At 44.3% G+C, this 11,201-nt stretch overlaps 1 protein-coding gene across 2 annotated transcripts; it reads right to left on the minus strand.

Annotated features, from left to right (window-relative positions):
• Positions 1-1,264: 1,264 nt before the first annotated feature.
• abhd16a (abhydrolase domain containing 16A, phospholipase) lies at positions 1,265-9,550 on the minus strand. Of its 2 annotated transcripts, none has more exons than XM_052065143.1 (20): positions 9,387-9,550; positions 8,669-8,725; positions 8,325-8,391; positions 7,767-7,853; positions 7,464-7,549; positions 7,315-7,385; positions 7,124-7,231; positions 6,938-7,052; positions 5,492-5,593; positions 5,355-5,418; positions 5,217-5,266; positions 4,987-5,110; positions 3,698-3,802; positions 3,532-3,595; positions 3,378-3,434; positions 3,208-3,270; positions 3,070-3,146; positions 2,245-2,343; positions 2,121-2,167; positions 1,265-1,571 (listed from the first exon to the last, which is right to left on the minus strand). In XM_052065143.1, the coding sequence occupies exons 1-20, from the start codon at positions 9,486-9,488 to the stop codon at positions 1,485-1,487; spliced, it is 1,632 nt and encodes a 543-aa protein (XP_051921103.1). In that variant the 5' UTR covers positions 9,489-9,550; the 3' UTR covers positions 1,265-1,484. The 2 variants fall into 2 exon arrangements, with proteins under 2 accessions (XP_051921103.1, XP_051921102.1); XM_052065142.1 differs by having other exon boundaries at positions 7,315-7,388.
• Positions 9,551-11,201: the final 1,651 nt, after the last annotated feature.

Raw genomic sequence — 11,201 nt, forward strand, 5'->3', positions numbered from 1 at the left:
ATAGTAAGGCGTTTTTAGCCGAAAAAAACGACCATGTATAGTAAGGCGTTTTTAGCCGAAAAAAACGACCATGTATAGTAAGGCGTTTTTCAAGGAAAAAAACGACCATGTATAGTAAGGCGTTTTTCAAGGAAAAAAACGACCATGTATAGTAAGGCGTTTTTAGCCGAAAAAAACGACCATGTATAGTAAGGCGTTTTTAGCCGAAAAAAAACGACCATGTATAGTAAGGCGTTTTTCAAGGAAAAAAACGACCATGTATAGTAAGGCGTTTTTCAAGGAAAAAAACGACCATGTATAGTAAGGCGTTTTTAGCCGAAAAAAACCCGACCATGTATAGTAAGGCGTTTTTAGCTGAAAAAAACGACCATGTATAGTAAGGCGTTTTTAGCCGAAAAAAACCGACCATGTATAGTAAGGCGTTTTTAGCTGAAAAAAACGACCATGTATAGTAAGGCATTTTAAGCCCCCAACAAAATGACCATGTGTAGTCAGGCGTTTTTAACCGAAAAAAAAATGACCATGTATGACCGGTCAATGTCAAGTGGGCCGGAACATTAAAATAATCCCATACTTTGCTATATCCAACCAAAAAAATGTCTTTCCTTTGTTTTGGTATAAAGAAGCACAAGAATAAGTTAATGAACGGAACAGGGCTCAATTCTGGGGCCTCTGCTGTTCTCGCTGTATCTGCTCCCACGTTCCATCTTAAGGAAACATGGTATTCCCTTCCACTGCTATGCAGATGACTGCCAGATCTATGTCTCACTATGCAATAAAGACGCCTTCACGTTAAGATGAACTCTCCCAAAGAGATGAAACTGCAAGACACTAAAAACATTCAGTGACCAAAATGTTGCCAGGTTAAAAGTATTCATGCGCACCAAATCCAGTAGACACTTAAACAGCTTCTTCCCTCTAGCCATTAACTCCTTAAACAGTCACTGACGTAGTCACTCTTCTTGTACTACAAAATGGTACTACAAAACTACTGGTTACTCTAAAATGGTTCAATGATTTTGTTGTTTACGATGATACTAATGCAGCGTGTTATACCGGAGACAAATTCCTTGTGTGTTCTACATACTTGGCCAATAAAGATGATTCTGATTATGTTTAATATTTTATTTTTTCATATTCTGTAGCTCGGAGGTGCTATAATGGAATCCGTTCCTCTCATGAGATACTTACCAACAACTGTTGCGCTCTTCTACAGAAACTGATCAATATTTAAACGCACCTAAAACTACAGAAGCGATGAGTCTCCGACTGAAAGACTTTTATTCAGCTCATTTGACAGGACAACAGAATAATTCCATTTGTAATCCCAAGCTGTAGCTGAGGATGGAAAATGTGCATTTATTAAAAATGTCATGATTTAGTTGTTTTGTGGGCAACCAGTACAGCAGCACTACACTTAAATAAAACAAAACAAGTCACGAAATCGTGCCGAGGGGGACGCCATGTTGACCAGGCCCTCTCCCCTAATACAGCTCCCACGGGAGGTGGAACTCCGACGCGGGAAGCGGCGTGCAGTGCGTCGTTTCAAAGTTTCTCATGTGTTTGCGAGCCTTCGGGAGGAGGTGGAGGGAAAGGGAGGGAGGGGGGGGGGAACAACAAATTATTTTCCACTTCACTTTTGTTTTTTTCCTCAACTGTAAGAGAACGATGGAGGGGAAGCGCAGTGCGAGCCATAATTGATGGCATGCCGCTCCTTTCATGTTAAATGACTTCAATAAGCCAGGCCGGCTGCCTTGGAAATATATTACAGCAGTCAGGAGAGCCCGGAGCACAGGTGAGACGGTTGCCATGGTGACGGAGGGGATTAAAATGATCTATATTAAAAAAATAAAAAAGGCATCTCTGTGTGGAAGTGCCTCTGGAAGACACAGCAGACAATTTGGTGGTTGTACAATACGCCCGCTCCCGCGCTCCCACGGTGGCAGAGACTAAATTTGACTTAGCGAAGGAGAGCGTCACTCGAGTGAAGTGCAAAAAAAACAAAGTGGGAAAGTAATTCAAATATTTCAGCCCCCTCCCAAAAAAAGTTTCTAAATCTTTGAGATGCAAATATATTTGCATATTTTCCGACTTGAAGGCGCACGAGTGATTTTTCTTACCAGGAAGAGAGCCAGCTGTTGCTTCTCTCGGGTAGTCATGCGCTCACCTGGTGATGACACAGGCGGCGGCAGTGTCACCCGTCTGGCCGAATGAGGAGCAGGAGTGCGATGAAAAGGCTCTCACCATAATTCCAGGGAAACTTGACATCGGCGTCGCCGCCGTACGACAGCAAAACGGACGTGCACCAGTCGTCGTCCACCTGGTAGCCGCTGTACACGGACACTACGCGCAGACAAATCACACGCGGATGAGCTCGTTTCGTTCCGTTAGCGCAGGCATGTCCAAACTCCGGCCCGCGGGCCAAATCCGGCCCGCGGTCGAATTTCATCCGGCCCTCGGCCCCCGTCATAAAATCAGTCCCGTCTGGCCCGCAGGTTGGGCGCAATGGAACACGTGTTGCATTGACTGAGGTCTCGTAGACTGGTGAGTAATGTTTCATAGAGTACTGCTTCCCTCTAGTGGCTAAATGAGTAATAGCATTTAGACACTAGAGGGCATCACTCACGAGTTGAAAAGTCATGGTGATACATTTTATGTTTCAAATCAATCAATTTGCACTCAGGAGACTTCTGTTTAAGAAAAAGTCAAGTGAATAAGCAGTTGCATGTGATATACCCGTTTCAAATGAACCAAAAGAAATTCTTAAGATTGTTGAAATTAAAATAAAAATGGACATGTGAAACAGACTGGCTTACTAAAATTTGTTGAACAATATTGTTGTTCAATGTAAAGAATGTCAGCCAAGGTCGGCCCCCCGACATTTTACCACATAAAATCTGGCCCCCTTGGCAAAAAGTTTGGACACCCCTGCGTTAGCGAGTTAGCATTCGTTGCGACGGTCCATTTGGCTTTCTTTGCCGCTTGTTTCTTTTTTGGGTGCAATTCCTCTGTCGACCACAAGGTGGGGCGGAGGGGAGAACATTGTGAATGAAAAGAGCCGTTCCTTACCTTCCTCTCCGTGGGTGGAGGCACGCAGCCATTGTCGGACCACATCCAACCCTTCCAAGGTCATTATTTGGGGATACCTGGCAAGGTCACACGCACGTTAGCGGCCTTTCAGAAGAAGAGGCGGCGGCGAGCGCAGACCTGAACTGCAGCAGATTGAGCAGGAGGTCGTTTCCTCGGTTGGACGCGACATCAACGTGATTCCTGCACAGCCAAAAAAAAAATATAAAAATAGTTACCTGCAGAATTTTAAGCCACTGTATGATCTTATAACCCGAAACAAAGGAGGTCATATTCAGAGCGAGCCTTACGTGGTGGTGATGATCTCATCTCTGGTTCTGCGCACGAGCAGCACGGGTCCCTGGTATCTGAGCGGAGGCAAGCGGCACAGGTGGCAAAGCAGCTCGAGAGAGACGCCTTCCCCCACACGTGCGCCCGAGTTAAAACCACTCTTGTCGGACTCACTTGAGAAGCTGCTCGGAAACGTTGAGGTTGATGTACTGCCGCACCGTGTAATGAACCAGCGGCCCTGGCGGCGAAAGCGCAGGCGCGTGAGAGCCCGCCGAGGGCCAACAGGCGGCAAAAAAAAAAAAAAAAAAGAAAGGAAGAATCGATTTGTGGAAGCACTCACTCCAGCTTTCGGGCATGACCTTGAGGGCCAGAGGTAGAAGGTCATCGAAAGAAGCGTCAAGCACCACCGCCTTGATTTCGGGGTATGACATCACTGCCCAACTGGCTACAGAGAAAGGAGGGAGGGTGGGTTGAATGTTTTTTTTTGGGGGGGGTGGGGGGGGGGTGTATACAGTTAGACTCTCTTTCAGGTATTTTGCCTTTTAACAGGCACGAGTTAAAACATGAACTCCCAGCAAAACAGAGCGAGATGCGCGTGTCTAATGGACATGGCGAAGCACGATTGGTGCGCTACTCGTACTTTAACTTGCATTCACTCATTTCCCAACGGTGGATCTCGCTCCGTGAAATGATCGGAACCCTGCAGCGAAGCAGATGCCGGACTGTGAAAGTGAAGTAATTATGGAAAACTTCTTTTTATTGGACGGTGCTAATTCTAAAAAAAAAATATTTCAAGAAAAAAGGTTTCGCACAGGGCGGCCCGGTAGTCCAGTGGTTAGCACGTCGGCTTCACAGTGCAGAGGTACCGGGTTCGATTCCAGCTCCGGCCTCCCTGTGTGGAGTTTGCATGTTCTCCCCGGGCCTGCGTGGGTTTTCTCCGGGTGCTCCGGTTTCCTCCCACATTCCAAAAACATGCGTGGCAGGCTGATTGAACACTCTAAATGGTCCCTTGGTGTGAGTGCGAATGGTTGTTCGTTTCTGTGTGCCCTGCGATTGGCTGGCAACCAATTCAGGGTGTCCCCCGCCTACTGCCCGGAAACGGGTGGGATGGGCTCCAGCACCCCCCGCAACCCTAGTGAGGATCAAGCGGTACGGAAGATGGATGGATGGTTTCGGACAGGATTACAGTGGATCGTGAACGGCGTTGTTTGTTTGGCATTTTGGAGTTGGAATGATTTGAATTGTTGGTGAAGAGATTGAATTGAATTTTGATTTTTTTTTGGGGGGGGGGGGCTGGTAAAAATTACGGGGACAATTGACATTTTCGGAGTGTGAAAATTTGTAGGCCGGACTTCCCCAATCGGAACACCAGTCAACAGACCGTATTTTGCGAAACTAAAAAACCAACAAAAAAAAAAGAAAATTCCTCAAAAACCTGACGTACAACCAAAAGAAAAAAGAAGTGGTCATTTTTTTAAATCTGCGCGCAATCTACTTTTCTGGACGCATAAAGCCATCCCTGATTAAAATGCGCTGTTGCCCAGTGTCATTGGAACGGTTAAAAAAAAAAATCGGATAAAAACTCCCAAACAAGCGCTAACGCTACGGTCCAAACGCGACTCTGGCTACCTGTGAATCCGCCGATGGACCAGGCGTAAATGACGATGTCGGAGAGTTGAAAGCCCAGCTTGTGCACGGCGAACTGGATGACCACGTCCATGGCGTTGGCTTCATTCTGCGGGAAGGGAACCCCCTGCAACACGCCAAGACAAACGCGCCTTTTGCGATGAGTACTCTCTTTCCATGCCCCCTCTGCCCGATTCCCGCCGGTTGTTCAAATAGAAGGACGACGCTTTTACCGTGCTGCCTCCGAAGCCCGGATGATTCCAGCCCAGGACGGAGTAGCCGCCTGCGGAGCGCATCAAACGCAACACGGTTCGCTCTGCTGCAAAACAGGAAACGGAGAATCGTGGACGCGCGCGAGGACGAGTTCTCACCCTCCAGCGGGGTGTTCATACACCCCACCTCATAGAAGCCGGCGTTGCCCTCGCAGCAGATGACCTGAGGGGAGGCGGGAAATGGACACGTAACTCACCACACACACACACACACACACGCACACCCGGTGATTTACCAGCGTGTGGGCCTTGGACCCGCCGTGTCTCCTGCGGTCCACAAACATGGTGTCGATCTCGTTGCCGTCGCAGGCCACCAGCTTGTTCCTCTGGCCGTCAAACTGCGAGTCATAATTTTCCCCACTCGGTTTAGTTTTATGACAACGCTAACGATCGGGTTGTCCGGATTCAATCATGGGGGGCTTTGGGGCTGGTACCGATCAGATTTTAAAATTTTTTCGTTTTGTTTGTTTTTCTGGCTTAAGCAAACGGGGAGGCTGCAAAGCATTTCCGAAAAGTGAAGATAGCGCAGTGGTTCTTGTTCGATTGAACCCCAGGGGTTCGGTGAATTGGTCTCAGGCGTTCCATGGAGGTTTAAGACACACCCAACTCAAGATGTCAATTAGTTATGACACGCCCACTTGGCCATCACTGGCTGCAGATGATCACATGACATTGCTTGTCCAATCAGTTCGGTGGGAAATTTAGTTTGCTCAGTAGTCAACGTGTGTCCTGATAGTACGTCATAATATTTAAAAAACAAAACAAAACATATACTTATGTCTTGAAATGTTATTGACTTTTTTCTGATTTTAAAAAATGTATTTTTTTAATGTCTTGAATTTGTAAAAAAATAAAATAAAAAATTATTTTTCACTAAATAAAAAAAAATCGAGTGTCGTGATAGTACGTCATAATATTTAAAAAACAAAACGTATACTTACGTCTTGAAATGTTATTTACTTTTTTCAGTTTTTAATGTATTTTTTTTAATGTCTTGAATTCTTAATTTTTTTTTATTTTTCACTAAATAAAAAAAATCGAGTGTTGTGATAGTATGTCATAACATAAAAGTATACTTATGTCTTGAAATGTCATTTACTTTTTTCTGTTTTTAATAAATGTATTTTTTTTAATGTCTTGAATTCTTTAAAAAAAAACATTTTTATTTTTCACTAAATAAAAAAATCGAGTGTCGTGATAGTACGTCATAATATTTAAAAAACAAGACAAAACGTATACTTATGTCTTGAAATGTTATTGACTTTTTTCTGTTTTTAATAAATGTATTTTTTTTAATGTCTTGAATTTGTAAAAAAAAAAAACATTTTTATTTTTCACCAATAATAATATAATAATAACATTTAATAACAACATAATGTCGTTTATAAGCGCCTTTCAAAACACTCAAGGACCCTTTACAACCGAAACAAGAACAACAAAACCACAGATAAAATTATAAATAATAAAAGGAGAGAATAGCGATTGTAAATAGTTGAAGGATTCGGATTTGAACTGGTTGGGTTCGATACCTCAAACAAGGTTCAGAACCACTGGTATAGTGTCTTTAAAAAAAAAATGTTTGAGACAAGGCTCAAGCAGTCATTTCCAGTCAACCTCAAGTAAACGCCACACGATTCTCAAAAGATTTGTCCGGTGAGACGAGACGGTGTGCGCGCGTTTACCTCCTCGATGAGCTTGGCCTGGCCTTGCTCCAGCATGGGCCTCATGGCTTTTTGCAGCAGTCCCACCGAGCCCGGATAGAGCATCCTCCTCCCGAAGGAGTGCACGATGAGGTAACTGGGGCAAAGCCGAACGGCGAGTGAGTCCGCGCAAAGCGTCGGCGAGCGAGGTGAGGAAGCCAAACGCACCTGACGACGTGGCAGAGCAGAGCGCGGACGGAGCGCAGCGCGCCGTCCGCCGCTCCCCTCGGGCGGGGCTGGTGCTTCAGCAGCGACACGCCGGCCTTGCTGGACTTCCTGTTGTGCAAATCAAAAGAGAGTGATACGTGTCCTCCCGCTACGGGTCTGGATCAAAAAGATCCCCAAGTCCACACACTTACGGGTTGCCGACTTCGGTCCAGCTGAAATCAGCAGGCCAGTGAGAGAAGTCAAAGTTGTAGCATCTCAGCTTCTTCTACAAGAAAAGGGAAAAGCAGGAAATGGAGACGTTTCTCTTCTCAATCCCGGGCTAGAAACGCCACCGGCTCACCTTGCTGTCTGGCGAGTGATTCTTCTTGGCCTCCTCCAAAACGGAAACAAACTCCAAATACTGAACGTTCTTCCATCTTCCCCAGCCTTGAGGGAGGGAAACAACAAGAACGTGACACGGTTGCACCTCGAAATACGGGTGAGAGTCCAAGAGCGGTACGGCATCCTTTTTAAAGGCGAGAGTCTATCTGGGTATTTTTCTCGTCTATTTGGCACGCCTACCCGTCCGTCCCGTGCGACTACTGTTCGCTAACACCACGAAACGGTCCGTTGGCGTAGGCCGTGTACATTTGTGCGGCCTCACCTCGGAGACACGCCACGCCAAGGAGACACAGCAACGTCGTCGCCACGTACTGACTCAAAGGCGCCAACTTACTGCTGCAGATGTAGCCTAAAACACACGCGCACACAAATTGATTATTATCGATGAGCCTTCGTGTTGACTATTGAAAATACTGAAAACGTGTCGATGTAAAACATGTTACAAATAAAACAGCTTTGCCACAAAAATGACATTAACACGCTATGTCACACCGATAATTGTCACAATATTGTGGGGATGTCGGCGACACCCCCCCCAAAAAAACTCACAAAACTGTAAAAAAATAATATGAAAATGATTGAAAAAAAACAAGATATTGTATTTTTGTACGTAACAGCAATGAGAAAGAAAACGGATTGTTGAGTCAGTTCATTGTCAATTGCTTCTTTGCAGGCTTGTATCACAGTTCGGAATTTCAAAACGTTTGCCTGTTTTGAATAACTGCCACAGTTTGACCCTGAAACTGATTTTTTCCCCCCACAATTACACTATTTACTATTGGAAATGCAAACAAACTTAAAATAAATCCCTTTTTCTTACCTTTTCCATACAGATAGCAAACCAGTAAGGGAGAGCTGCAGTAGGACAGATACCACATGGCTGAAGCCTGGCAGAAAAAAACAAACACATGATGCACCATCAGCGTCATCATCATCGCTTCATTGAAAAAAAAAGAATAAAACACTATGAGATTCAATTAAAAGCGTAGAAAAAATAACTTAATGTTGAAATATTCAACTTTATTCAGGAAAACGTTTCGCCCAAAATATATTTGCTGTTGTCCCCCCACCCCTCAAATTTCATCATTGTGCCACTCTTGTTTTTAGGGTGGCCCAAATCTTGCACACCAAATAATAAAATCTGACAATACACTTGATACTGACCCAACCGAGAATGCTGTCGGTGTGTTTCTCCAAACTCCCAGGCTGGTAGTTCCATCCCTGTACAAAGTGAAAGCCCCCCCCCCCAAAAAAAACTAAACAATCACCATAAAAACACCATTGTTGTTCATCTTATCTAAATCGGCAGAGCCTTGCATCCGAATCATGAATTTTTCGACAATGGACATTTAGGTAAAAGCAGTATAAAAACATTTGTCTCGACGCGAAGTCCAGGAAGAGCCGGTGCGCTCTTTTGTGTTGATTTGCAGTCATCTTTTTTTTTAAGTTGTAAAATGTTGCGTATTTTATACATTTATAACTGCATTGAAATATTTGTCGCACTTCGTGTGTCATTTCCCTAAAAAGTGCGACTTAACTAAAAAGTGCGGCTAATCACCACCCGTCATGAAGAACCGGAACTATTTTGCACATCCGGCTAACGTTAACATGAGCCGACGGATGTCATCGAGATTGAATGAAATGGTGAAAAGCAGTAAAACGTCACACGCAAATAAGGATAACGCAGCATGTCCTTCGTTTCATTCATTATATGAACTCGTAATCGTCTACTTGATATGTCAGGTAGTGCTCATTGAGAAACATTTGACAATTACCGCAGGTAGCGGCCCAGGGCGACATGTTACGCTAACAGCCACTAAACGCTTCCAATTGCTCAGTCAACCGCGTCAAAATGAAGGAGGAAAGGCGTGCATGCTCCTACCGTCCTGACCAGTCGTCCATCAGGCCAAATCTGGTCCGGGCGGCGATGAATTCTTTGCAGGTGAGGTCCGAAAACACAACGAAGCCATAACCGGGCGGCCATACTTCCTGGATAAAGACGGCAGCCCGCGATGGCCAAACACGTCCTATCGCGAACACGGACGCTAGTTGGAACGTTTCATCCGTTTGAGTGGTTTGTAGCAAAGCCAGCAGGACAAGGGTAAAGCGTACGAATGTTCCACAGTTGGTTTTTATTCCTTACAGGCTATCATAAACTACAATTTAAATAACATACAAAAACACCTTTCCGCGGCGAAGTCAAGTCATTAGAAATCAGAAAACATCGAACTACACAAATACATTGCCCCCATTTCTACGCTTCATTGACCCCCCATTTGTAAAAATGCGTTTCGGCGATCTGTTTAGGATTTTGATTTATTTTGTTAGGTTTTATGGACAACATGTACGTACGTTAATCAAAATGATAAAACAGAGAAGCACCAGATTGATCAGAAAGCTAATTCCCTGTCTGTAGCCCAGGACATAAAATTATAAAATAATTAATAATAATCATAATACAAGTATCATACATTGCGGTGGCACTAAATATATTACAGTATATTATCAAGTCAACAGTATTTATAGAGCACTTTCAAACAGCCATCGCTCCATACAAAGTGCTGTACATGGAGCAATTTAACATGCACAATAAACAGTAAGACAAATCAATAATAAAGGCGGTAGAAAGCACCAAACAGTGAAAACCAAGAACAAATCTAAGTAATGCTCAGTCGAATGCCAAAGAATACAAGTGAGTTTTTAGGAGGGTTTTGAAGATGGGCAGCGAGGAGGCTTGCCGAATGTTCAGTGGGAGGTCATTCCAGAGAGAGGGACCAGCAACAAAAAAAGGCTCGATCCCCTCTGAGCCTCAGTTTAGTTCTTGGTACTTCTAATAATGTCTGGTCCACAGACCTGAGGTGCCAGGCAGGTGTGTCGGGGCGGATGAGCTCAGATAGGTAAGGTTGCGCGAGATTATTCAGGGATTTGAAAATAACTCTAAAATGAATGGGGAGCCAGTGAAGGGATGCCAGAGTAGGAGTAGGTTATGTGCTCCCTCTTACGAGTACCAGTCAAGAGGCGAGCAGCGGCATTCTGGACCAGCTGAAGGCGCTTAATGGAGGACTATCATTATTATATTATCATTATTATTGTTATAGAGAGAGAAATTGAGGACAGATTCTGAATCAGTGTAAAAAAAAAAAAAATTGTCAAGAAAATTTTACCCGCACTTCTGATTTAAAACGCAGTAAAAAGTTGTACAGTACTTTCAAAATCTGTAACAACCCGTTTCTTCCTCGACCGTCACGCTATATTTGTATGGCTGGTTTTTAGCAAGGCAAGATAATTTCATGTCATGGAAACGTTAAAAGACAAGAATGGCTTAAAATTACGGGGAGGAAAATGCACAAGAAGTCTCCTTTAACATCGAGTACCTCTTTGCAAAAATAAAAGCCTCTTTCATCACTGCTAACCCCATAATGGCATTACGAACAAATCAGCATAGCTCTTGAGAACATTTACACACTTGAATGCCATTTCTATTCAAGTCTATTATAAAATCCAGTAACTGCTCCTCATAAAGGCCCCCCCCCCCCCCCCCCCCCCCGCTGCTGCACACAGGCCAGCAGATTGGACAGCAGCATAAGGGTGGCACGTGCATGGAGCTGATCAGTTCTGGCACCGAAAAAGGGGGCACAAAGGCCAACTCACTGAAAAAACAAAAAATCATAATAATTTTTTTTTTAAAAAGTGTTAT

This window comes from Hippocampus zosterae, chromosome 5 (assembly GCF_025434085.1).
Source record: "Hippocampus zosterae strain Florida chromosome 5, ASM2543408v3, whole genome shotgun sequence".
Classification (NCBI taxonomy): domain Eukaryota; kingdom Metazoa; phylum Chordata; class Actinopteri; order Syngnathiformes; family Syngnathidae; genus Hippocampus; species Hippocampus zosterae.

Excerpts from the sequence above, each read along its gene's own strand:
- abhd16a (XM_052065142.1), bottom strand. The coding sequence starts at position 9,488 with ATGGCCGCCCGGTTATGGCTTCGTTGTGTTTTCGGACCTCACCTGCAA. Across the intron at positions 3,803-4,986 it reads GTCCATCGGCGGATTCACAG|CCAGTTGGGCAGTGATGTCA; the intron begins GTAGCCAGAGTC and ends CTTTCTCTGTAG. Across the intron at positions 3,147-3,207 it reads CTCAATCTGCTGCAGTTCAG|GTATCCCCAAATAATGACCT; the intron begins GTCTGCGCTCGC and ends TGACCTTGCCAG.